Here is a 25,349-nt window from a genome sequence, read left to right on the forward strand (position 1 = left end):
TATATATATATATAAAATGTATTTTCATACTGTATTATACAGGTTTCATTTGGAAAATAGACCTAGGTTTCGATATGTCATCCTTGTGAAAATAAGAGTAAAATAAAAGAAAAAGCATTTAGAACATTTGTAATAATTTAAATATTTCCAATCAACATTTAAGCATTATGATGGCTTTTTTCATTTACAATAATTTACAATATTTAGATTTATTTAGTACCAACGAGGTTCCCGCCCGAATAATCAGTTTAATGATCCAAAACAACGTGAACACAACACACAAATAAAATGCAATACACAATTTTCTCTTTGTCTTTTTACCTGCACTCGCGGATGTAGCGGATGGCTGTGGTGAACTCGTGGTTCTTCAGAGCTTCCAGGATGGCTTGTACAGCCTCCTCAGAGGAGAGGAAGGTGGGCTCAGAGGAGGAGGATGTCTCCTGGGCAGCCTGGAGTTCACTGGAGGTCACGGAGGCTGCTGCAGCCAGCAGACTGCCCTTCAGTTCATTCAGCTCTTTGGACATATTCATCAGCTGAGGGAGAGGAAGTGTAGTGGAGGTGAGTCGGACTCACACTCTCGGGAGGAGGTATCCCCGCCCGTGACTTAAAATCAGTGTCACCCTCGGCTCAAGAGGTAACTTCCTCTTGGCCTAATGGTTAAGACATGGTTTCCTGAGCGGGAGATCGAGGTTCAGATCCCACCATTCAGTCTTAAATGTGGCTGACTAGGTAGAGCATGGCGCTTGAAACATTAGGGTCAGGGGTTCAATTCCCAATGGGGCTAGCCATGTATGCACACACTACTCTAAGTTTAGGTAAAAATGTCTGCTGACTGGCATATAAATATTATAATAATAAATGTAGTATTAATACATGCTTTTTACACATCACTAAACCCATGAGGTAGGGATAGAGAATCAATCTATTGCCTTAAAGGAAAAATCCAGCCAAAACCACTCATTCTTTTAATTTATAGTGTTAAAAATTAATATGTGAGAACAATATTTTTTGTGAACATTATAATAAAGTTGGTAGCAACATGGAATATCGTTGTGGAAATCTGTTGCAGCTGAAGTCGACTACAAAATCCACAATGCAATGCTCTCTCTATGGGCTGGCTGGCGAGCAAACGTAGCTACACACAGTGGTCGAAAAAAGTACTCAAATTTATCCTTGAGTAAAAGTAAAGATACCGTAATATAAAATGACGCAAGTAAATGTCACCCAGTAAAATATTACTTGAGTAAAAGTCGACAAGTATTTGGTTTATAATATACTTAAGTATCAAAAGTAAATGCAATTGCTAAAATATACCTAAGTATCAAAAGTAAAAGTAAAATAACTAATAATTTCAAATTCCATATATTAAGCAAACCAGACGGCACAATTTATTTGTTTATTTACGGATAGCCAGGGGCACGCTCCATCACTCAGACATTACATTTACAAACGAAGCATTTGTGTTTAGTGAGTCTGCCAGATCAGAAGCATTAAGGATGACAATAATGTCAAAAGTCACACAGAAGTCTAATAAAACAACTCAAATCTTTTTATCATCAATTTCTCTCAGCTAATCATCAGTCATTTGTGTAAGTGCTGTGCTTGTTGAATGTCCTTCTCTACAAGCATGCTGAAAGTCTGTTGTTAATTTGTTTACAGTAAAATAGCATTGTACCTGGTCAAACACAATTTTTCCAAAAGTTTACTAAGGGTTGGTAACAGGCTGATTGGTTGGCTATCCCACTGTAGCTCAGTTGGTAGAGCATGGCGCTTGCAACGCCAGGGTTGTGGGTTCGATTCCCACGGGGGGCCAGTAATAAAATGTATGCACTCTACTGTAAGTCGCTCTGGATAAGAGCGTCTGCTAAATGACTCAAATGTAAATGCAAATGTAAATATTTGAGACAGTAAAGGGGTCTTTACTATTCTTGGGTCACGTAATGACTTTTGCTTCCCTCCAGGCCTGAGGGCACACACTTTCTAGTTGGCTTAGATTGAAGATATGACAAATAGGAGTTGCAATATTGTCCCTTTATTATCCTCAGTAATTTCCTATCCAAGTTGTCAGACTCCAGTGGCTTGTAATTGTTGATAGACAACAATAATTACATACTCCCTTTACGGAATTCAAAATTACAATGCTTGTCTTTCATAATTTGATCTGTTATACTTGGATGTGTAGTGTCAGCGTTTGTTGCTGGCATGTCATGCCTAAATTTGCTAATCTGTCCAATGAAAAAAATCATTAAAGTAGTTGGCAATATCACTGGGTTTTGTAATGAACGAGATATCTGATTCAATGAATGATGGAGCGGAGTTTGCCTTTTTGCCCACAATTTCATTTAAGGTGCTCCAAAGCTTTTTACTGTCATTCATCTTTGTTTCATAGTATAGTTTCTTCTATTTTTCAGTTTAGTCACATGATTTCTCAATTTGCAGTACTTTTTCCAATCGGTTGTGCAGCCAGACTTATTTGCCATTCCTTTTGCCTCATCCCTCTCAACCATACCATTTTTCAATTCCTCATCAATCCATGGGGATTCAACAGTTTTTAACAGTCATTTTCTTAATGGGTGCACGCTTATTAGTAACTGGAATAAGCAATTTAAAAAATGTGTCAAGTGTGGCATCTGGTTGCTACTCATTACACACCACAGACCAGCAAATAGTCTTTAGATCAGCAACCTAGGAATCACTACAAAACTTATTGTATGACCTCTTATATATTATATTAGGCCCAGCCTTTGGAACGTTGGCTTTCCTAGATATGGGTACTATATTGTGATCACTACATCCGATGGATTTGAATGCTGCTTTAAAGCAAACTTCTGCCGCATTTGTGAAAATGTGATCAATACATGTTGATGATTTCATTCCTTTGCTGTTTGTAATGACTGTGGTAGGTTGACTGACAACCTGAACCAGGTTGCAGGCACTGGTTACAGTTTGATGCATTTCTTGAGTGGGCAGCTTGATGAAAGCCAGTCAATATTTAAATATACCTCTGTCATGACTGTCCTGAACAGGTCAGGGTACAGGAGACCACCACCCTACAGATTATCTCCCAAACCCCCAACAGAGGAGGAGAGATCTAGAGGTCTGAAGATGTGGGGGTTTTATGACCCCTCACGCCCATAATAAACCTTAGGCCACAGAGAAATTCCTTTGTCCTCACAACATTAAACATGCAATAAAGGGACTTTGGAACAATGGTTTCCGTCAGCCACAATGGTGGTCATGACGAGAGGTGGAATATGAAAATGTATGTAACTTTTGTATTGTTATTAAAGGTTAAAGAGATGACGTTATTAAGAAAACATTATACCTTTAAGAGTTTTCCCAGTATATGCCTGATGTTTATACATTGTACGCTGTGTGGAAAATATCCAAATCAAAGAGAATGTTTTGGTAAGGATGAAATGTGAAGTTAGTGTCTAAAATTGGATTTTAGTCAAATCTAGGCCTTGTCCCTTAACTTGGTACGCCCAGAGAATTGCCCTAAAGGCGGTTACGCCCACTTCTGACCCGAGAGTATAAGACAGGAGAGTGAAGAATTAACATAGGAGACTAAGTGACCCCAAGCTGCAGCGAAGGTCTAACAAAGTCAACGAACCCCAATACGAAACACAAGGTTGAAGATAAAGAAATCTTTTTCTACACGAGCTACGGACGAGTAGCTGTGTCTACGCGGGTGAATTCAAGCCGAACCACCCAGCCTCCACTCTCCATTGAATCGTGGTATCTACACCGTTCGAGGCCTAAGCTGTGAGCTCTGAGCTACAGAGCTGTCTGTCCTCAGAAGACCCCTTTCAGATCAAGGGCGAGGGATCCGACCACTAAGCCAAGAAGGACACTGACATCGTGAGGACAACCAGAGAGTTGCGCCGGAGAAGTGCGTCATTGAGAAGCCTAAACGACCCATGCGGAGCTTCCCACCTGAGACCTCCAACACGTAATTACATCATTATATTCTGACCCATAAGAGCGGCAGTTCAGGGCAAGGCTAGGTTTAAATAAGCATGGCTGACAAATGAACCCAAATGTATATTTCTCTCGTGTACTTTGTTTCTCTCTCGTTTAAATCCCCATTTTGGGTAACACGTGCCATAGTGTGTTGGCCCGTTATACTAAGTCCTAATCAATAGCTAGACTGTGTTTTGTGTATGTGTATTTTTATCATCATTTTAGCTTGCTAGTAAATAAATAATCAACTAAGATTGGTGTGGTAAACTCATTGGTGTAGCCCGGGTTCGTGCAGATTCCCGGATTATGCGACGTTCAGACATGAGACAAGAGGTTGATTAATTTAGCGACTGTTGTAAAATCGATATTCTGATATCCTTTGAGTTAATTTGGGAAATAGAAACTCAATCAAAATAGTTTTCCCATGGTGCCCCAGGTTAATGAGTTAATAATTGCTTGATTCATTGCTTAATTCATTTAATCACGCAATTATAAACCGTTAATCATTCGATGAGCAACAGTCGTCACATTAACTAATACAACGTCACGACACCTCTGTTGATATCACATACACTATCAAGCATTTCACACATATTATCCAGATACTGACTGTTAGCACTTGGTGGTCTATAGCAGCTTCTTACAAGAATGGGCCTTAGGTGAGGCAGATGAACCTGTAGCCATATGCTTCAACAGTATTTAAAATAAGATCCTCTCTAAGCTTTACAGGAATGTGGTTCTGAATATATACACCAACACCTTCACCAATGGCATTTCTGTATTTTCTGTAGATGTTATAACCATGTATTGCTCCCACTGTATCAAAGGTCTTATTTAAGTGAGTTTCTTTCAGTGATAGTCAGAATATGAATGTCATCTGTTACTAGCAAGTTATTGATTTCATGTACCAAAATGTCGGCTAAAGCGATTTAATTCACAAATGCATTTGACTGTTTTTAATATTGGCTGTACTAGAGATTTTAAAACATTTTTTCTTACAACAAATTATATGGGATTGATTATAATTTATTTGAATAATATTATTGTACTTGTTCTGCTGTTTATACTGTTAGAACTTTAGCTGAGTTAAATTGATTAATATTATGGGGTTTCTATTCAAAGAAAAACTAAAATGTATTTTACAGTAGCCTATGTAGGCATCAGGGTTTCCGTTAGGAAAATATGACGCTGTGACCGGTCGGGAGTAGGCCTAGGTCACTAAGCGACTGAAGAGCAAAATAATCCTAACATTTCCACACCCTAATTGTAGCATAACCAATACGCAAATGGAGATTCAGTGAAAAGAAGGAAAAGAAATCTGATTGATTTATCAAGACGAGTCCCTATACTTGTCTCACACGTCTCGCACGCGGGTAGGCTATTGCTTCAAATCCAGTTATAACAATTGGACGACTTTTGGTGTTTCAGTAAGCAACAATTTGTTGAATTCAATTGCATGAGCCTACTTTATTCCAATATTTCTGTCATTCAGTGATATTTATTCCCATAGTAATTTGTTATGTATCCATTCAGATGAGGTTAGAAAACACTGCATGTGGTGGGCTATGCAAAGAGAAGAAGTGACATGCCTCGCAAACCTCCATTAATACATTTAAAGTCCCTAAACTCGGCAAGAGTCTATTGTCCTGCTGATAGCCCATCAAGGGTGGATAGGCTTCTTCTGTATTCCAATTGATTGGAAAGGCTTCTAAACCATTTACACCTGGTCCACAGCGTTGTTGCGTACATACAGTACACTTTCACGCCATTCTCCGCCTGACTCTCTACCAATAACACCAGATTTTTCTTTCTATTGTTGTTATCTATTCAGTAACATTCCACAACTAAATGTAATAAATAAAACTTACACTATTGTTCTAAATTCAATCACTTCTTCATCCTCATCATTCAGTTCATTCAAATTCAATTGTCACATTTTGTCACTCCCATTCAACAACTCGAATTTGCATGTGCTCCAAAGGGATAACTTGAAATAACATGATATAGGTTAATTAAATAATCGAAAGTAAAAAAGTGATTCTTTATTAGTGTAGGGGATCTACACTACAGGTCCAAAATTTTATAACACCTACTCTCATTCAAGGGTTTTTCTTTATTTCTTACTATTTTCTACATTGTAGGGGGTTGATGTATTTTTCGTTAGGGCAAATCTGGTCTGTGATGTTGAGTTATAAATGTAAAACTTTAGCGTACTTAAGCATTGAATACATTGCAAGGTTGCCCCTTTTCTGTCCGTTAAGCTACACATTACAATTAGGACTCAACTCTGACTGACCGCAGCATCTATCGGTAGTCTAAACTGTGCACAAATTGGGGGATTTTTCACACCTAGCCGAGCCATTAGACTATCCTTTTGTAAATTAATGGTCTCCCAACAGGCAAAAAAAAAAACTTGAGTAAATACAATGCTGCAATTACACTTGACATGTTAACTTATGATAAAAAAAGGATACTTGTGCCTTACAGACAATTACATAAACAAAGAGTGGATGTTATCAACCACGGAACGGGACAGTAAAGCGCAAAACCGGCTATTGTGAAAGAATTGTTGATTTCCTCGATGTCTTCAAGATGTCTACTGTTCACCTGGTAATTATGTGATTCCAAAGGATAAAGCATCACCTTCAGATGGATGTGTGGTTTTAGAGAGAAGCCAGCTCAGAGGCTGCTCCAAGATGCCGCCGGCAGAGAAGAGGTGTTCGGAGTGGACTTCTAGTACGACTCAGGAGGCGTGCACATCATCCACCGCTTCTGAGTATATTACTCGCTAATGTTCAGTCTCTGGACAATAAAGTAGATGAGCTCAGGGCGAGGATCTCCTTCCAGAGAGACACCAGGGACTGTAACATACTCCGTTTCACTGAATCATGGCTCTCTCCGGATACACTGTCCCCGTCCATACAGCCAGCTGGGTTCTCAGTACATCGCGCAGAGAGGAATAAAGAACTCTCCGGGAAGAAGAAAGGCGGGGGTGTATGTTTCATAATTAACTACTCATGGTGTGATTGTGATAACGTACAGACACTCAAGTCCTTTTGCTCACCCGACCTAGAATACCTCACAATCAAATGCAGATATTATTACCTCCCAAGAGAATTCTCTTTGGTTATAGTCACAGACGTTTATATTCCCCCTCAAGCCGATACCACAACAGCCCTCAAGGAACTACACTGGACTTTGTGCAAATTGGAAACCACATATCCTAAGGCCGCATTTATTGTATCTGGGGATTTTAACAAAGCAAATTTCAGGAAAACGGTACCGAAGGTATATCAACACATTGACTGTACAGTCGTGGCCAAAAGTTTTGAGAATGACACAAATATTAATTTTCACAAAGTTTGCTGCTTCAGTGTCTTTAGATATTTTTGTCCGATGTTACTATGTCGTGACGTTGTATTAGTTAATTACAAGCATTTCATAAGTGTCAAAGGCTTTTATTGACAATTACATGAAGTTGATGCAAAGAGTCAATATTTGCAGTGTTGACCCTTCTTTTTCAAGACCTCTGCAATCCGCCCTGGCATTAACTTCTGGGCCACATCCTGACTGGTGGCAGCCCATTCTTGCATAATCAATGCTTGGAGTTTGTCAGAATTTGTGGGTTTTTGTTTGTCCACCCGCCTCTTGAGGATTGACCACAAGTTCTCAATGGGATTAAGGTCTGGGGAGTTTCCTGGCCATGGACCCAAAATATCGATGTTTTGTTCCCCGAGCCACTTAGTTATCACTTTTGCCTTACGGCAAGGTGCTCCATCATGCTGGAAAAGGCATTGTTCGTCACCAAACTGTTCCTGGATGGTTGGGAGAAGTTGCTCTCGGAGGATGTGTTGGTACCATTCTTTATTCATGGCTGTGTTCTTAGGCAAAATTGTGAGTGAGCCCACTCCCTTGGCTGAGAAGCAACCCCACACATGAATGGTCTCAGGATGCTTTACTGTTGGCATGACACAGGACTGATGGTAGCGCTCACCTTGTCTTCTCCAGTGCAGATGCACTCACACCTGCCTGCTGCCATTCCTGAGCAAGCTCTGTACTGCCGGTGCCCCGATCCCGCAACTGAATCAACTTTAGGAGACGGTCCTGGCGCTTGCTGGACTTTCTTGGGCGCCCTGAAGTCTTCTTCACAACAATTGAACCGCTCTCCTTGAAGTTCTTGATGATCAGATAAATGGTTGATTTAGGTGCAATCTTACTGGCAGCAATATCCTTGCCTGTGAAGCACTTTTTGTGCAAAACAATGATGACGGCACGTGTTTCCTTGCAGGTAACCATGTTTGACAGAGGAAGGACAATGATTCCAAGCACCACCCTCCTTTTGAAGCTTCCAGTCTGCTATTCGACCTCAAACAGCATGACAGAGTGATCTCCAGCCTTGTCCTCGTCATCACTCACACAATCTGAAGATGGTGCTGGCTAAAGCTAAAACTGGCGAGTATAGAGATATTGTTTTCCACGTCGGCACCAACGATGTTAGGATGAAACAGTCAGAGGTCACCAAGCGCAACATAGTTTCAGCGTGTAAATCAGCTAGAAAGATGTGTCGGCATCGAGTAATTGTCTTTGGCCCCCTCCCAGTTAGGGAGTCTCACAACTCAATCGCTGGTTGAAAACAGTTTTCTGCCCCTCCCAAAAGATAGAATTTGTAGATAATTGGCCCTCTTTCTGGGACTCACCCACAAACAGGACCAAGCCTGGCCTGTTAAGGAGTGACGGACTCCATCCTAGCTGGAGGGGTGCTCTCATCTTATCTACGAACATAGACAGGGCTCTAACTCCCCTAGCTCCACAATGAAATAGGGTACAGGCCAGGCAGCAGGCTGCTAGCCAGCCTGCCAGCTTAGTAGAGTCTGCCACTAGCACAGTCAGTGTAGTCAGCTCACCTATCCCCATTGAGACCGTGTCCGTGCCTCGATCTAGGTTGGGCAAAACTAAACATGGCGGTGTTCGCCTTAGCAATCTCACTAGAATAAAGACCTCCTCCATTCCTGCCATAATTGAAAGAGATTGTGATACCTCACATCTCAAAATAGGGCTACTTAATGTTAGATCCCTCACTTCAAAGGCAGTCAATTAACTAATCACTGATCATAATCTTGATGTGATTGGCCTGACTGAAACATGGCTTAAGCCTGATGAATTTACTCTGTTAAATGAGGCCTCACCTCCTGGTTACACTACTGACCATATTCCCCGTGCATCCCGCAAAGGCGGAGGTGTTGCTAACATTTACGATAGCAAATTTCAATTTACAAAAAAAAAAAACAACAAGGTTTTCATCTTTTGAGCTTCTAGTCATGGAATCTATGCAGCCTACTCAATCACTTTTTATAGCTACTGTTTACAGGCCTCCTGGGCCATATACAGCGTTCCTCACTGAGTTCCCTGATTTCCTATCGGACCTTGTAGTCATAGCAGATAATATTCACATTTTGGTGACTTTAATATTCACATGGAAAAGTCCACAGACCCACTCCAAAAGGCTTTCGGAGCCATCATCGACTCAGTGGGTTTTGTCCAACATGTCTCTGGACCTACTCACTGCCACAGTCATACTCTGAACCTAGTTTTGTCCCATGGAATAAATGTTGTGGATCTTAATGTTTTTCCTCATAATCCTGGACTATCGGACCACCATTTTATTACGTTTGCAATTGCAACAAATAATCTGCTCAGACCCCAACCAAGGAGCCTCAAAAGTCATGCTATAAATTGTCAGACAACCCAAAGATTCCTTGATGCCCTTCCAGACTCCCTCTGCCTACCCAAGGACGTCAGAGGACAAAAATCAGTTAACCACCTAACTGAGGAACTCAATTTAACCTTGCGCAAAACCCTAGATGCAGTTGCACCCCTAAAAACTAAAAACATTTGTCATAAGAAACTAGCTCCCTTGTATACAGAAAATACCCGAGCTCTGAAGCAAGCTTCCAGAAAATTGGAATGGAAATGGCGCCATACCAAACTGGAAGTCTTCTGACTAGCTTGGAAAGACAGTACCATGCAGTATCAAAGAGCCCTCACTGCTGCTCGATCATCCTATTCATCGGATGGGGCCACAGTGTCTCCTGACCCCTCCTGTCTCAGCCTCCAGTATTTATGCTGCAGTAGTTTATGTGTCGGGGGGCTAGGGTCAGTCTGTCACATCTAGAGTATTTCTCTTTGTCTTTTCCGGTGTCCTGTGTGAAATTAAATGTTCTTTCTTTCTTTCTTTCTTTCTTTCTTTCTTTCTTTCTTTCTTTCTTTCTTTCTTTCTTTCTTTCTTTCTTTCTTTCTTTCTTTCTTTCTTTCTTTCTTTCTTTCTTTCTTTCTCTCTCTCTCTCGGAGGACCTGAGCCCTAGGACCATGCCTCAGGACTTCCTGGCTTGATGACTCCTTGCTGTCCCCAGTTCACCTGGCCGTGCTGCTGCTCCAGTTTCAACAGTTCTGCCTGCGGCTATGGAACCCTGACCTGTTCACCGGATGTGCTACCTGTCCCAGACCTGCTGTTTTCAACTCTCTAGAGACAGCAGGAGCGGTAGAGATACTCTCAATGATCGGCTATGAAAAGCCAACTGACATTTACCCTTGAGGTGCTGACTTGTTGCACCCTCGACAACTACTGTGATTATTATTATTATTATTATTATTATTATTATTATTATTATTATTATTATTATTTGACCATGCTGGTCATTTATAAACATTTGAACATCTTGGCCATGTTCTGTTATAATCTCCACCGGGCACAGCCAGAAGAGGACTGGCCACCACTCATATCCTGGTTGCTCTCTAGGTTTCCTCCTAGGTTTTGGCCTTTCTCCGGAGTTTTTCCTAGCCACAGTGCTTCTACACCTGCATTGCTTGCTGTTTGGGGTTTTAGGCTGGGTTTCTGTACAGCACTTTGAGATATCAGCTGATGTAAGAAGGGCTATATAAATAAATTTGATTTGATTTGATTTGTGTTAACGAGAGAATCACTGACATGTCAGCTGGTCCTTTTGTGGCAGGGCTGAAATGCAGTGAAAATGTTTTTGGGGGATTCAGTTAACCTGTTAGGGCTAGGGGGCAGTATTTGCACGGCTGGATAAAAAAAATGTACCCGATTTAATCTGGTTACTAATCCTACCCAGTAACTAGAATATGCATATACTTATTATATATGGATAGAAAACACCCTAAAGTTTATAAAACTGTTTGAATGGTGTCTGTGAGTATAACAGAACTCATTTGGCAGGCAAAACCCTGAGACATTTTCTGACAGGAAGTGGATACCTGATGTGTTGTATTACCTTTAAACCTATGCCATTGAAAAACACAGGGGCTGAGGAATATTTTGGCACTTCCTATTGCTTCCACTAGATGTCACCAGCCTTTACAAAGTGTTTTGAGTCTTCTGGAGGGAGATCTGACCGAACAAGAGCCATGGAACGATGATGGCCCATTAGACACCTGGCGTGCGAGTTCATGTTGGGTACCCTCGTTCCAATACGTTATAAAAGAGAATGCATTCGTCCACCTTGAATATTATTCATGTTCTGGTTAAAAAAGGCCCTAATGATTTATGCTATACAACGTTTGACATGTTTGAACGAACGTAAATATATTTTTCCCCCTCGTTCATGAAGTGAAGTCCGGCGGGCTTAGATCATGTGCTAACAAGACGGAGATTTTTGGACATAAATGATGAGCTTTTTTGAACAAAACTACATTCGTTATGGACCTGTGATACCTGGAAGTGACATCTGATGAAGAGAATCAAAGGTAATGGATTATTTACATAGTATTTTCGATTTTAGATCTCCCCAACATGACGGCTAGTCTGTATCACAACGCGTATTTTTCTGGGCGCAGTGCTCAGATTATTGCAAAGTGTGATTTCCCAGTAAGGTTATTTTTAAATCTGGCAAGTTGATTGCGTTCAAGAGATGTAAATCTATAATTCTTTAAATGACAATATAATATTTTACCAATGTTTTCTAATTTTAATTATTTAATTTGTGGTGCTGACTTGACTGCTGGTTATTGGAGGGAAACGATTTCCTCAACATCAATGCCATAGTAAAACGCTGTTTTTGGATATAAATATGAACTTGATAGAACTAAAAATGCATGCATTGTCTAACATAATGTCCTAGGAGTGTCATCTGATGGAGATTGTAAAAGGTTAGTGCATCATTTTAGCTGGTTTTATGGTTTTGGTGACCCTGTCTTTGAATTGACAAAACATTACACACAACTCTTGTAAATGTACTGTCCTAACATACTCTAAATTTATGCTTTCGCCGTAAAACCTTTTTGAAATCGTAAAACGTGGTTAGATTAAGGAGATGTTTATCTTTCAAAGGGTGTAAAATAGTTGTATGTTTGAAAAATTTGAATTTTGACATTTATTTGGATTCAAATTTGCCGCTCTTGAAATGCACCTGCTGTTGATGGAGTGCACCACGGGTGGGACGCTTGCGTCCCACCTAGCCCATAGAGGTTAATTTGCATGGCAAAGAGGGACTTTGCAATTCATCTGATCACTCTTCATAACATTCTGGAGTATATGAAAATTGCCATCATACAAAACGGAGGCAGCAGACTTTGTGAAAATTAATATTTGTGTCATTCTCAAAACTTTTGGCCATAACTGTAGTACTCTCGCTGCAAAAAACACTCGATCACTGTTACTCCAACTTCTTGGATGCCTACAGAGCCCTCCCCCGCCCTCCCTTCGGCAAATCAGATCATGACTTAATTTTGCTCATCCCTTCCTATAGGCACAAACTCAAACAGGAAGCACCCGTGCTTAGGTATATTTAACGCTGGTCTGACCAATTGGAATCCATGCTTCAAGATTGCTTTGATCAAGCGGACTGGAATATGTTCCGTATAGCCTCTGAGAATAACATCGATTTATACACTAACACGGTGACTGAGTTCATCGGGAAGTGTTTAGGGGATGTTGTTCCCACTGTGACTATTAAAACCTACCCAAATCAGGAACCATGGATAGATGGCAGCATTCATGCAAAATTAAAAGCGCAAACCACCGCATTCAACCATGGCAAGGTGACTGGGAATATGGTTGAATGCAAACGGTATAGTTTTCCCCCCCGTAAGGCAATCAAACAGGCAAAAAGTCAGTACAGAGACAAATTAGAGGCGTAATTCAATGGCTCAGACACGAGACGTATGTGGGAGGGCAGGGTCTACAGACAATCATGGAATACAAAGAGAAAACCAGCCACATTGCGGACATTGACGTCTTGCTCCCGGACAAGCTAAACACCTTTGCCCGCTTTGAGGGTAACAGTGCCACCGACGCGGCCCAAGGACTGTGGGCTCACTTTCTCTGTGGCCAACATAAGTAAGACATTCAAACATGTTAACCCTCGCAAGGTTGCCGGCCCAGATGGTATACCTAGCCACGTCCTCAGAACATGCGCAGACCAGCTGGCTGGAGTGTTTATGGATATATTCAATCTCTCCCTATCCCCGTCTGCTGTCCCCACATGCTTCAAGATGTCCACCATTGTTCCTGTACCCAAGAAAGCAAAGGTAACTGATCTAAATGACTATCGCCCTATAGCACTCACTTCTGTCATCAAGTGCTTTGAGAGACTAGTCAAAGATCATATATCCTCTACCTTACCTGACACCCTAAACCAACTTCAATTTGCTTACTGCCCCAATAGATCCACAAACGATGTAATCGCCATCACACTGCACACTGCCCTATCCCATCTGGACAAGAGGAATATCTATGTAAGAATGCTGTTCATTGACTATAGCTCAGCATTCAACACCATAGTACCCTCCAAGCTCATCATTAAGCTCGAGGCCCTGGGTTTGAACCCCGCCTTGTGCAACTGGGTCCTGGACTTCCTGATGGCCACCCCCAGGTGGTGAAGGTAGGAAACACCTCCACTTTGCTGATCCTCAACACTGGGGCCCCACAAGGATGCGCGCTCAGCCCCCCCCCCCCCCGTACTCCCTGTTCACCCATGACTGCATGGCCATGCACGCCTCCAACTCAATCATCAAGTTTGCAGATGACACAACAGTAGGCCTGATTACCAACAATGATGAGACAGCCAACAGGGAGGTGTGGGCCCTGGGAGTGTGCTGCCAGGAAAATAACCGCTCACCCAACGTCAACAAAACAAAGGAGCTGATCGTGGACTTCAGGAAACAGCAGAGGGAGCACCCCCCTATCCACATCGGCGGGACTGCAGTGGAGAAGGTGGAAAGCTTCAAGTTCCTCGGCGTACACATTACTGAGAAACTGAAATGGTCCACCTACACAGACAGTCTGGTGAAGAAGGCGCAACAGCGCCTCTTCAACCTCAGGAGGCTGAAGAAATTTGGCTTGGCACCTAAAACCCCCAAACTTTTACAGATGCACAATTGAGAGCATCCTGTCGGGCTGTATCACCACCTGATACTGCAACTGCATTGCCTGCAACTGCAGGGCTCTCCAGAGGGTGGTGCGGTCTGCCCAGCGCATCCCCCGGGGCACACTGCCTTCCCCCCAGGACACCTACAGCACCCGATGTCACAGGAAGGCCAAAAAGATCATCAAGGACAACAACCACCCGAGCCACGGCCTGTTCACCCTGCTACCATCCAGAAGGCGAGGTCAGTACAGGTGCATCAAAGCTGGGACTGAGAGACTGAAAAACAGCTTCTATCTGAAGGCCATCAGACTGTTAAATAGCCATCACTAGCCCACTAGAGGCAGCTGCCCTATATGCATAGACTTGAAATCACTGGCCACTTTAATACTGTTTACATATTTTGCATTACTCATCTCATATGTATATACTGTATTCTACCCTATTCTACTATTTCTTAGTCTAGCTGCTCTGACGTTGCTCGTCCAAATATTTATATATTCTCAATTCTATTCCTTTACATTGTGTGTATTGTTAGAAATTACTGCACTTTTGGAGCTAGAAACATAAGCATTTCGCTATACGGCAGGGTAGGGGGAGGCAGGGTAGCCTTGTGGTTAGAGCGTTGGGCGAGTAACCGAAAGTTTACCCGAGCTGACAAGGTACAAATCTGTCGTTCTGACCCTGAACAAGGCAGTTAACCCACTGTTCCTAGGCCGTCATTGAAAATAAGAATCTGTTCTTAACTGACTTGCCTAGTTAAATAAAGGTAAAATAAAAAATAAACACATGTATGTGACAAATAAACATTTATTTGTGATAGTGTGGTGCAATGACAGAATGATGCAATTTGCCACAATCTGCCAACATCTACCACAAACGGTCACGACATAAGCTCTGAACTTTTAATTGAAGAACCCCCACTGGCAATTTTTTTGCACTTTTCTGGGATGCTTGATTGTTTTCATTCCTTTACTGGGAAGCTTAGCAGAAGTAGACATGCTGATGTGATTTATGTCCACAGTGGACTTCTTACTAGTGCACACTGCCTCAGTGCTAACAGTATAACTCTGGTTCATAGGCACATGATTACTGCATACAATAGCTGTAGGATCAGCAGAGGCATTCAGGTCAGTTAGAGGGACATAAATTCCAAATTAAATCCAATTCTATTTGTCACGTGCACAGAATACAACAGATGTAGACCTTACAGTGAAATGCTTACTTACAGGCTCTAACCAATAGTGCAAAAAAGGTATTAGGTGAACAATAGGTAAGTACAATTAGGTTACTTACATTGTGTCTGCCAACTTCCCTGGTATAATGTACATGTGCTGAAGCATTATGACAACTCAGCGATACAAATGGTAGGGATTAACTGAACTGGGCTTATGTCATTGATAAGTCATTTTCTCAGCGCGGCCTTACAATGCTGTGAAAGGATCCAGGAACCGAAATTATTCGGATGGATCCCATCCTCCTTATCAATGGCTCATTCGAAAGAAGACATCCTCCCGAGTTATGACATTGGCCAGTAGTGAAATCGGACATGTATGATAGATGTTTTCGCTATCTAAAAGTCATATTCCTATTAACTTCCAGTGAAGTGAGAGCGACTTTATCAAAGTGCCACGTCATATCGACCGGATCTCTGCCTGCTTTAACGCCAATAACTGATACACGTGAAAATATTAAATGGCCCAGGGAATCGATAGAACACTCATGATGCACAAAACCAATATATAACATTAAAAAAAAAATGGGTGAACCTTTCCTTTAAGGGCTTAACACAATGTAAATGTCTCAAAGTATTTGGTTAATAAAGCAGATTACTGTCTATATCACCATAGACAATGAATGCATCCCATATGGCACCCTATTCTCTATGTAGTTCACTACTTTTGACCAGGGCCCATGGCACTCTGGTCAAAAAAGTAGTGCACTATATAGGAAATAGGTTGCCATTTTGGGCACTTCCAACAGCCTTACCTCTGGGACAGAGCTGATAGCATGGACCTGCCCAATCAGCTTACAGTAGGACTGAAAGAGCAGCAGCAGCTGAAAGTGGAGCTTGTAGAGTCGTTGACACAGCTCCAGTTGCTGCACAAACAAACAAAATGGCGGTCAACAACAACTCGTTGAAACTCTGTTCAAGTTGTATTACTTTGTTGTGTTTAAATACTCTATGCTCATTTCATTCCAATTTATTTTACACTTTGACATAGCCTATTAGTTTCTCAATTGAAAGAAAAGAAGGTACAGCTGTTGTTACTTTAGTAATGTTGGCTTTAGTAGTGTTATTGACATCCCCAAGAAGCATTAGGTTTGGCCATGGTACAATATTGTAAGCCTATTTATTTTGCAAAGACCTGTTATCATCAACTCAGCATCTTGGATGCCAGGCAATATCCTTTGGTAACACCGCCAATGTGTCATATGGGGCGGCAGGTAGCCTAGTGGTTAGAGCGTTGGGCCAGTAACTGAAAGGTTGCTAGATCGAATCCCCGAGCTGACAAGGTAAAAATATGTTGTTCTGCCCCTGAACAAGGTAGTTAACCCACTGTTCCTAGGCCGTCATTGTAAATAAGAATTTGTTCTTAACTGACTTGTAAAATATTGGAATGCAGCTCACTTTATTCTTCTTGTTTTAATTGTAATCTAAATTGTTATTCACGTTGTGAGAACATTTTTGTGGGCCACCCTGAATAAATAAAAGTTAATACAAAAATCACAATGGGTCAACATGAATAAGTAGTATGAATATATAAGGGAGAACATTACATTTTTTATTTTTAAACTACTTCAGAATATTAACAGTGAGCAAGAGACACTGCCCAGCTTAATTTAGACAGGGCACTATCAGAAAATAGGAATAAGTCATTTTGAACTTACTGCCAGAAATTCCATTTGCTACAAAGCAAGCATGTTACAAGACAAGAGAGAGGTGAAAGGAAGACATTGAAAATCAATAGCAGGCATGCAACCATCGGCAGTCCGGGTTAGGTGAACAGTATAAGCCTAAGTCATAAAATGCTTTCATTTTATTGATACATGAACAGAGAGATGGAGAGACAGAGAATCAGAGAGAGGGAGAGAATGCGAGTGCGAGTGAGGAGAAAGGACCAGCTGCAGTCTAGGGACTGTAAGCCGGGTGGTCCCGTGATTTAAAAAAAAAGCCAAAACAAGCAAGCTGTTTTGCCTTGTCACTTTCTTCAATGCACTAGGACTCTGCTGGGAGTCTCAAAGCCGTTTTAAACTTGACTTAATATTTCACTCAATATTTATAAGGCTGACATTTATATATCTTTAATTTGGATGTTTTGGGATTATAATAACATTCTTAATGTTTTCTGCAAATTTATTTGCCAAGTTCCAGATCTGTTTGTGCTAGCCAACTCCTATAGTCATTGCCATGTCCAATACAGCACAAACAGATCTGGGACGAGGCTACTGATGTATCCGTGTATTCGCAGAACCTGCTTCCCTAGCCTGGTCCCAGAACTGTGTATACTCTTGCCATTGCTCATTGTCAAGCCAAACATGACAATGAGTGACAAGAGTTGGCATGATAGCACTAACAGACTAGCACATAGCCTACTGCTCCCCTGCCCAGCAGAGTCAAAATGGCCACATTACACATTGGGATGAGGGAGTCAATGTGATGTGCTGCAACTCAGGGGTTGCCCAGAAACAAGCTCAAATCTGGAGGTTCTGATGATATTCAAGGAGAAAATGTAAGTATTTCACTCACAGAGTTACCACAGAGTAACCGAGAGGCAGGAAATGTGAAAGGATCAGTTGAGATTTAATCTGAAGTACCCTCTCATGTCAGTAATGTGTGAGAACAGTATACAGAGAAATAGAACATACTGAATCTGAAATCTACACAACAGAACATAATTCTTCTAGTATCTATCATTCTACAACATGACAATTTCCAGAAATATCAAAATGATACAGCTTTTTATGTTGGGTTATACTGTCAGTTTAGCATACATAATAGGCAATACTACTGAGAACAAATTGGTTAGTTTAGCCACAAAGTCTCAATAAGTAAGCATTATTCATGTCACTCATCTTTACCATTGTCTACAAAATGTTTAGTATCTGATTAACCAATAACAAGAGGCCTCATTAACCAATTAACCAGTAACAAAACATAAAAGCAACATGCAACAATTTCAAATATTTTATCAAGTATATTTTATCAAGTATACAGTATAAGGAAATCAGTCAATTGAGATAAATTCATTGGACCCTAATCTATGGATTTCACATGACTGGGAATACAGATATGCATCTGTTGGTCACAGATATCTTTTTTTTTTTTTTAAAGGTAGGGACGTGGATCAGAAAACCAGTCAGTATCTGGTGTGATCACTATTTGCCTCATGCAGCGCGACATATCCTTTGCATATTGTTGATCAGACTGTTGATTGTGGCCTGTGGAATGTTGTCCCACTCCTCTTCAATGGCTGTGCAAAGTTTCTGGATATTGGCAGGAACACGCTGTCGTACATGTCGATCTAGAGCATCCCAAACAGGCTCAATGGGTGACATGTCTTGCGAGTATGCAGGCAATGGAAGAACTGGGACATTTTCAGCTTCCAGGAATTGTGTACAGATTCTTGCGACATGGGTCGTGCATTAGCATACTGAAACATGAGGTGATGGCGGCGGATGAATGGCACGGCAGTTGGCCTCAGGATCTCGTCACGTTATCTCAGTGCATCCAAATTGTGGCATTTATATTTTTGTTCAGTGTATTATGACAACATTTTGTGACATTTTTGTTAGTTTTGGTCTTTGGATGATTTTGAGGCAAGCCGAAGTTGGTAGCCGAAGTCTATGCCCCTTCATTGGTAATCAGTCAACAGTAAGGATTATTAAATTAAGTATTTGTTGTCATTCAACGACAGAAGACTCGTTTTCATGCAAATTATTTAACTTGAGAAATACTGCACCAAACATCTTAAGATCTCCTTTGCAAAAACGTCAAAACTCTAGACTATTTTGAGAAGTGGCTACAGCGTCTCAAGATGGACAAATAGTACTATTGCCACTTTTTTCAAGCTTAGTTATTTTAAGGGAGTATGCGAGCACACCCGTGGACAGAGGTCCTACCTTTTCCTCGTATTCCCCCGGCTGGTTGGTAATCATGACACCCCCACTGCCTCTGGGGAAGGTGGTCTTGCAGTTGGTTAACCACTGTGGGACAGGAAAGGGGAGTTATTGTAACATCATATTCTGAATTACATGAATTGCATTGGTACTTCAATCAATCAAAGGTATAAAGCCCTCAACATCAACAGTTGTCACAAAAGTAACTCAGGAATGCGGTAATTCAGCCGAGACAAAGAGAAAGCGGTAAGTAAAAACTTGTTAGCAGGAAGAAACCTTGAGAGTAACCAGACACAGAGTCCATCCTCTTCGGGCTGTACCAAGGTGACTTTGGTAACCGGGTGTATTTAAAACATGTAGTAACAGTAACTCATGTATCAGGGCTTACAGCTATGGCTGCTTCTTTCCTGTTGTTGTAAGTGTCCAGATATTCTTGGAGTTCCAGTACACTAAATTTAATCTTCTCCAGGAGCCCATAGGAGATGATCTGGGGAATGGAAACCATTTCATTTTATACTTGGGGTAGACGAAAAGAGTGGTCTAATGACATTGTTATTGTTTGATAAGATTGTACATGAGAAAATCATACATCAGCAAAAAATATACACAATACATACAGTACATACATAATATAAAACATGTTGGCATTGCATTACACTATTAATTATAAAACTGAAGTATAGAAGTGAATTCATTGCTGATCTACCAAAATACCATAAGTTACACCCATTACACATGAATAGAATATAATTAGTAAATGCTGATGTATTACTCACGGTGTCAGCGTCTATGAACAGCGTAGGACACTCGGAGCATGATATCAGCATCTGGGACGACCTGAGGAACTTGGAACCTATCCCTCGCAGGCCATCTCCTAGGTAACCCGCAGCATCGCAGGTTAGGGAGCAGAACTTGCTCTGAATACTCTGAAAAGCAAAAAAACGAACATATGTGGATCAGTTGGTAGAGCACGGCGCTTGCAACGCCAAAATCAAAGATTTTTATAACCAACCCAAGACAGACCAACCATTTCCAGTGGGCGCAAATTAATAATAGTGGGTAGAACAAGCAAGGTGGGAAGAGCCAAGCACGAGCTAGTGAGATCCCTTTAGCATGTTCTACCATTTGTTTGCATATTTCTGTTAGGGAACGCCTACTCTGAAGTGCACGTGTGCAATAACCCAATTCGCCCTTGCACTCCTAAAGAACACAATTATTTAGAAACTTGGCAAAGGGTAAAGTCTACAAAATGCAGTCCACTGTTTGTTACAGATTTTCATTTTGGAAACAGAAATGGAGATCAAATGTTTCATCGATGAGAACATTTGCAGAATATCGGCCAAAATCGATCTCGCTCCATCTTCTCCCACTGCCGGCCACTGGGTTTGCTCTCATCACCATATTTGGTAGTGAGTGGAAACGCCAACCAGATGCTTGACATTTACATATCTGGTGAAATATCTGGCTCATTGTTCTATCTGTGATAGAATTGTGGGTTTGATTGCTGCTGGGGCCATCCATACAACAAAATGTAGGGGAGACTGAGGTTGGTTGTCACAGTGTTAATTAGTTCCAATCTAAATGGTGCTGTGTAGTAATTTTAAGGTCAAAATGTGTGAATCATCCACCTGGTCGATTCATGTCAGCATGACAAAAAAATATAGGTGAGGGGAATTTATGCATTTCCATAGGTGAAAGTAAAAAAAATTAAGTATTTTCTTTGTGATTGTTTGAATTTTGGGAGTATCGATGAACATTTATATTTGTTGAAAATAGGAAAGGGAGAGCGACATTTCAAACCTATTTCTGAGTTCCTAGGTCAAGCCATGTGATAACTAACATCTTAATTAGCATTCGGGGGGATGGTTGTCACATGGAATGTGGGGTTGGTTGTCACGATCAACTCCATTATAAGATTTTCGGGGGTTGGTGGTGGCTAATTCCACAGTAACAGAGTGACGCTGAGACTCAGATTTCTTACTTAAAAATGTATGGCAAACAAAAAAACATTGATTGCACAAGGAGGACTTATAACAATTTCCACTGAAAAATACAGGTGAAAGTAGATTTAATTTCTTACCGGTACGGGACATCCAAGAACGCACACAATTTTTTTTATAGCCTAGGTTTAATTAAAGAATTACATAGGCCTATAGAATCCCTATTAATTTCATATATGATGTCTGTGGGCCTAGTAGCCTAGAGCTAAAGATTTGTCATATGACTTTTAACACGCAATACCTTTTAACATAGGCGGCGTGACGTGGGTTTCACGTTTGGAGAAGCACATTTTCACCATAAAAAAATGCACATTTATGATGAATCATTCCATGAATCCTTATGTAAGACAGCCTACTATACAGATAATGATTTACTCTTTAGTGGGCCTAAACTTAATCACTAGCCTCACTCTTAAGCATTCTAAAATCGGGTTCCTGGGGTACTATCATGATAGCTCGCACTTACACTTAATCCTTTCTCTACTCTTATATTTATTCACGCTCGACCCTGCTCCTCATTCTCTTCTCATCCCTCCCATTTTTACCTCCTCTGTTTCACTTCTCTCCTTTCTCAAGTAATATACAAGTGCTATATTGTCCCCTCTACGCGACACTGGTCTTTTGTTCAGAACTGGAGCCATAACCACCGCAGCTTTTCTAAGCTTAACAGTTCGAACAGAGTAATCTTGTTAAGGACTGTGGGGCTGCATCCCAAATGTTATTTCCTACATAGTGCACTACTTTTGACCAGGACCCTCTATATAGGGAATGAGGTTGAATTTGGGACGTAGCCTATGATGGTCCAGTCATGTTAATCCCACTGTCCCTGCAGTAAGACATGGGTAAATCTAAAATGACACCGTGTTCCCTTATTCCTATGCATTCTACAGGGAATAATAGGCCACATCATCATCATCATAATTTCAATTATCAAATTCAAAAAAGAACAATGGCAACAGTAGCAGGAGGTTGGCCCGTTCCTTTTGATCTGCCAGCAGAAAAAACGAAGAACTCTATAAACAGCATGCATATAGAGAAGGGCACTCAACTTGTACTGCACTGACTCATATCACTGATGATTGGCTAAAATAAATGGATAATAAGATGATAGTTGGAGCTGTATTGTTAGATTTCAGTGATTTGTTATTGAAAAAAACTCACTTGTTATGATTTTACATCACATGGTTGGAGAGTTAGTTAACTAATAGAACTCAGAGTATTCTTCAATGGAAGCTACACTAACATCAGATATAGGTCTTTCTATAAATAAAAGGGGCCAATTTGTAACATCAGGGTCAACATGTCATAATGGTTTGATATACATTTAAATATTATTTTCTTGTAGCTTCACATGTGTAGTTACAGGAATACAAATCTAGATAGGCACAATGAGTCCATAACTCCTAGCAACAAAACATCTACATGTCATTCAAAATGTCACCTGGCTACTAGGCATGACACTGCATGTTTCTTTGTCATGCCTAGTACCCAGGTCTGTTTGTGTTTTAGTCAAGTTCTCTATCATTTATAGCCATGCTAAACATTCCAAAAGAATGGAAACATGAACAGCATTTCTTTATTTGTTTTATAGTTTATATAACAATTTAATACAATAATAATAATAATAATAATAATAATAAAGTTCTGTCAACAAAATCATTGACAATAATAACCGAACATTCTCATCCATTGTGTTTTGAGAAGGAGACGAGGAGAGAGGATGCAACGAATCAAGGAAATACAATTGAGATTCTCCAAGAACAGAGGAAGCAAGTATTTGACAGGTATTAGCTCCCTCTCCCTATTTGACAGCTATATCTCCTTCCCTCTCTAAAAAGCCAACTGACATTTACTCCTGAGGTGCTGATCTGTTGCACGCGCTACAAACACAGATTTCTTATTTGACCCTTCTGGTCATCTATGAACATTTGAACATCTTGAAGAACTATCTGGCCTTAATGGCCATGTACTCCACCTGGCACACTCAGAAGAGGACTGGCCAGCCCACAGAGCCTGGTTCCTCTTCTTTTTTTTACCTTTATTTTTAACCTTTGTTTTTAACTAGGCAAGTCAGTTAAGAACAAATTCTTATTTACAATGACGGTCTACCTCGGCCAAACCCTCCCCTAACCCGGACGACGCTGGGCAAATTGTGCGCCGCCCTATGGGACTCCCGATTACGGCCGGTTGTGATACAGCCCGGAATCGAACCAGGGTCTGTAGGTTTCTTCGTAGATTCCTGCCTTTTTGGGAGTTTTTCCTAGACACCGCACTTCTACATCTGCTTGCTGTTTGGGGTTTTAGGCTGGGTTTCTGTATAAGCACTTCGTGACATCTGCTGATGTAAAAAGGGCTTTATACATAAATTAGATTTTGATTTGATATAAAAAAAAATTTAGTGACTGACTGAACTACCCTAATACCCATGGCCTGTCCAGAAACAACCCCCTAGCCACTACTGCCCAAAGTCTTGACACTTGTGGAAATCTGATAGGGATTGATGGGTGGTGACATGGTGAGAGCTCCACCTTACCCTTTAATAGGCTTGGTGGAATTTTGTCCACAACAAGAAATGCTCACTGATACCCTAGCTTATAGAAAGACCCATATGGACAGTGCGGTATCCCTCAGGTCAGTTGCCTTGGCCTGTAAAATGACTATGTATGTTGATTGCACATTCTACACCTCTGCACCTCTGAGTTACAGTCAGAGTCAGTTTAACAATAAACTGGTCTTCAATACATCTAAAACCAAAAGCATTGTATTTGGTTCAAAGCATTCTCTTAGATCTTAACCTCAACTGGAGTTGTGCATAAAGGGTGTTACCATTAAAGAAGTTGAAGAAGGAGTAACATTGAATGGTCAGTTATCATGGTCAAATCATATTGACAAAGATGTTGAAGATGGGGAGAGGTATGTCCTATATAAAAATATGTAATGCATTTTTGACAAAGATCAACTGTAGTAGTTGTTGAGGCTTTGATCTTTACCCATCTTGATTATTGTCCGGTAATGGTCAGGGGCAGCAAAGAAAGACCTAGCAAAGATGAAGCTGGCTGTAAACAAAGCAGCACGCCTTGCCCTTAACGGCATACACAGAACTAATATCAACAACATGCATGATAGTCTTTCATGGATGAGGGTTCTCTTCAAATCGACCTTTATTTGTCACATGCGCCGAATGCAACAAGTGTAGACCTTACCGTGAAATGCTTACTTTCAAGCCCTTAATTCAAGCCCTTAACCAACAGTGCAGATCAAGAAGAGTTAAGAAAATATTTAAATAAATAAATAAATAAATAAATAAATAAATAAATATAAACACAACATAACAATAACGAGGCTATACACAGGGGGTACCGGTACCGAGTCAGTGTACGAGGGTACAGGTTAGAGGTCATTTGTACATGTAGGTAGGGGTGAAGTGAATATGCATAGATAACAAACAGCGAGTAGCAGCGGTGTACAAAAACCCCCCGTAATAGTCCGGTGTCCATTTGATTAATTGTTCAGCAGTCTTATGGCTTGGGGGGTAGAAGCTTTTAAGGAGCCTTTTGGTCCTAGACTTGGCGCTGTGGTACCGCTTGCCGTGAGGTAGCAGAGAAAAAAAACAGTCTGACTTGGGTGGGTGGAGTCTGACAATTTTATGGGCTTTCCTCTGACACCGCCTATTATATACAGTTGAAGTCGGAAGTTTACATTCACTTAGCCAAATACATTTTAACTCAAGTTTTTCACAATTCCTGACATTTAATCCAAGTAAAAATGTCGTCTTAGATCAGTTAGGATCACCACTTTATTTGAAGAATGTGAAATGTCAGAATGATAGTAGAGAGAATGATTTATTTCAGCTTTTATTTCTTTCATCACATTCCCAGTGGGT

General features: G+C 40.9%; 1 protein-coding gene across 7 annotated transcripts in view; it reads right to left on the minus strand.

The window, feature by feature from the left end:
* LOC106580640 (protein furry homolog) overlaps nt 1–25,349 on the minus strand; it is a 282,430-nt gene that overhangs the window by 11,176 nt on the left and 245,905 nt on the right. For all 7 annotated transcript variants that reach the window (XM_082966434.1, XM_082966435.1, XM_082966433.1 and 4 more), the window contains exons 58-62: nt 20,243–20,392; nt 19,855–19,953; nt 19,470–19,553; nt 16,335–16,445; nt 322–533 (exon numbers count right to left, since the gene is read on the minus strand). In XM_082966434.1, coding sequence (XP_082822560.1) covers nt 322–533; nt 16,335–16,445; nt 19,470–19,553; nt 19,855–19,953; nt 20,243–20,392 — 656 coding nt within the window. The remainder of the gene's footprint in view (nt 1–321; nt 534–16,334; nt 16,446–19,469; nt 19,554–19,854; nt 19,954–20,242; nt 20,393–25,349) is intronic.

The sequence above is a fragment of the Salmo salar genome, chromosome 20, assembly GCF_965601325.2.
Source record: "Salmo salar chromosome 20, fSalSal1, whole genome shotgun sequence".
NCBI classification, from domain to species: Eukaryota; Metazoa; Chordata; class Actinopteri; order Salmoniformes; family Salmonidae; genus Salmo; species Salmo salar.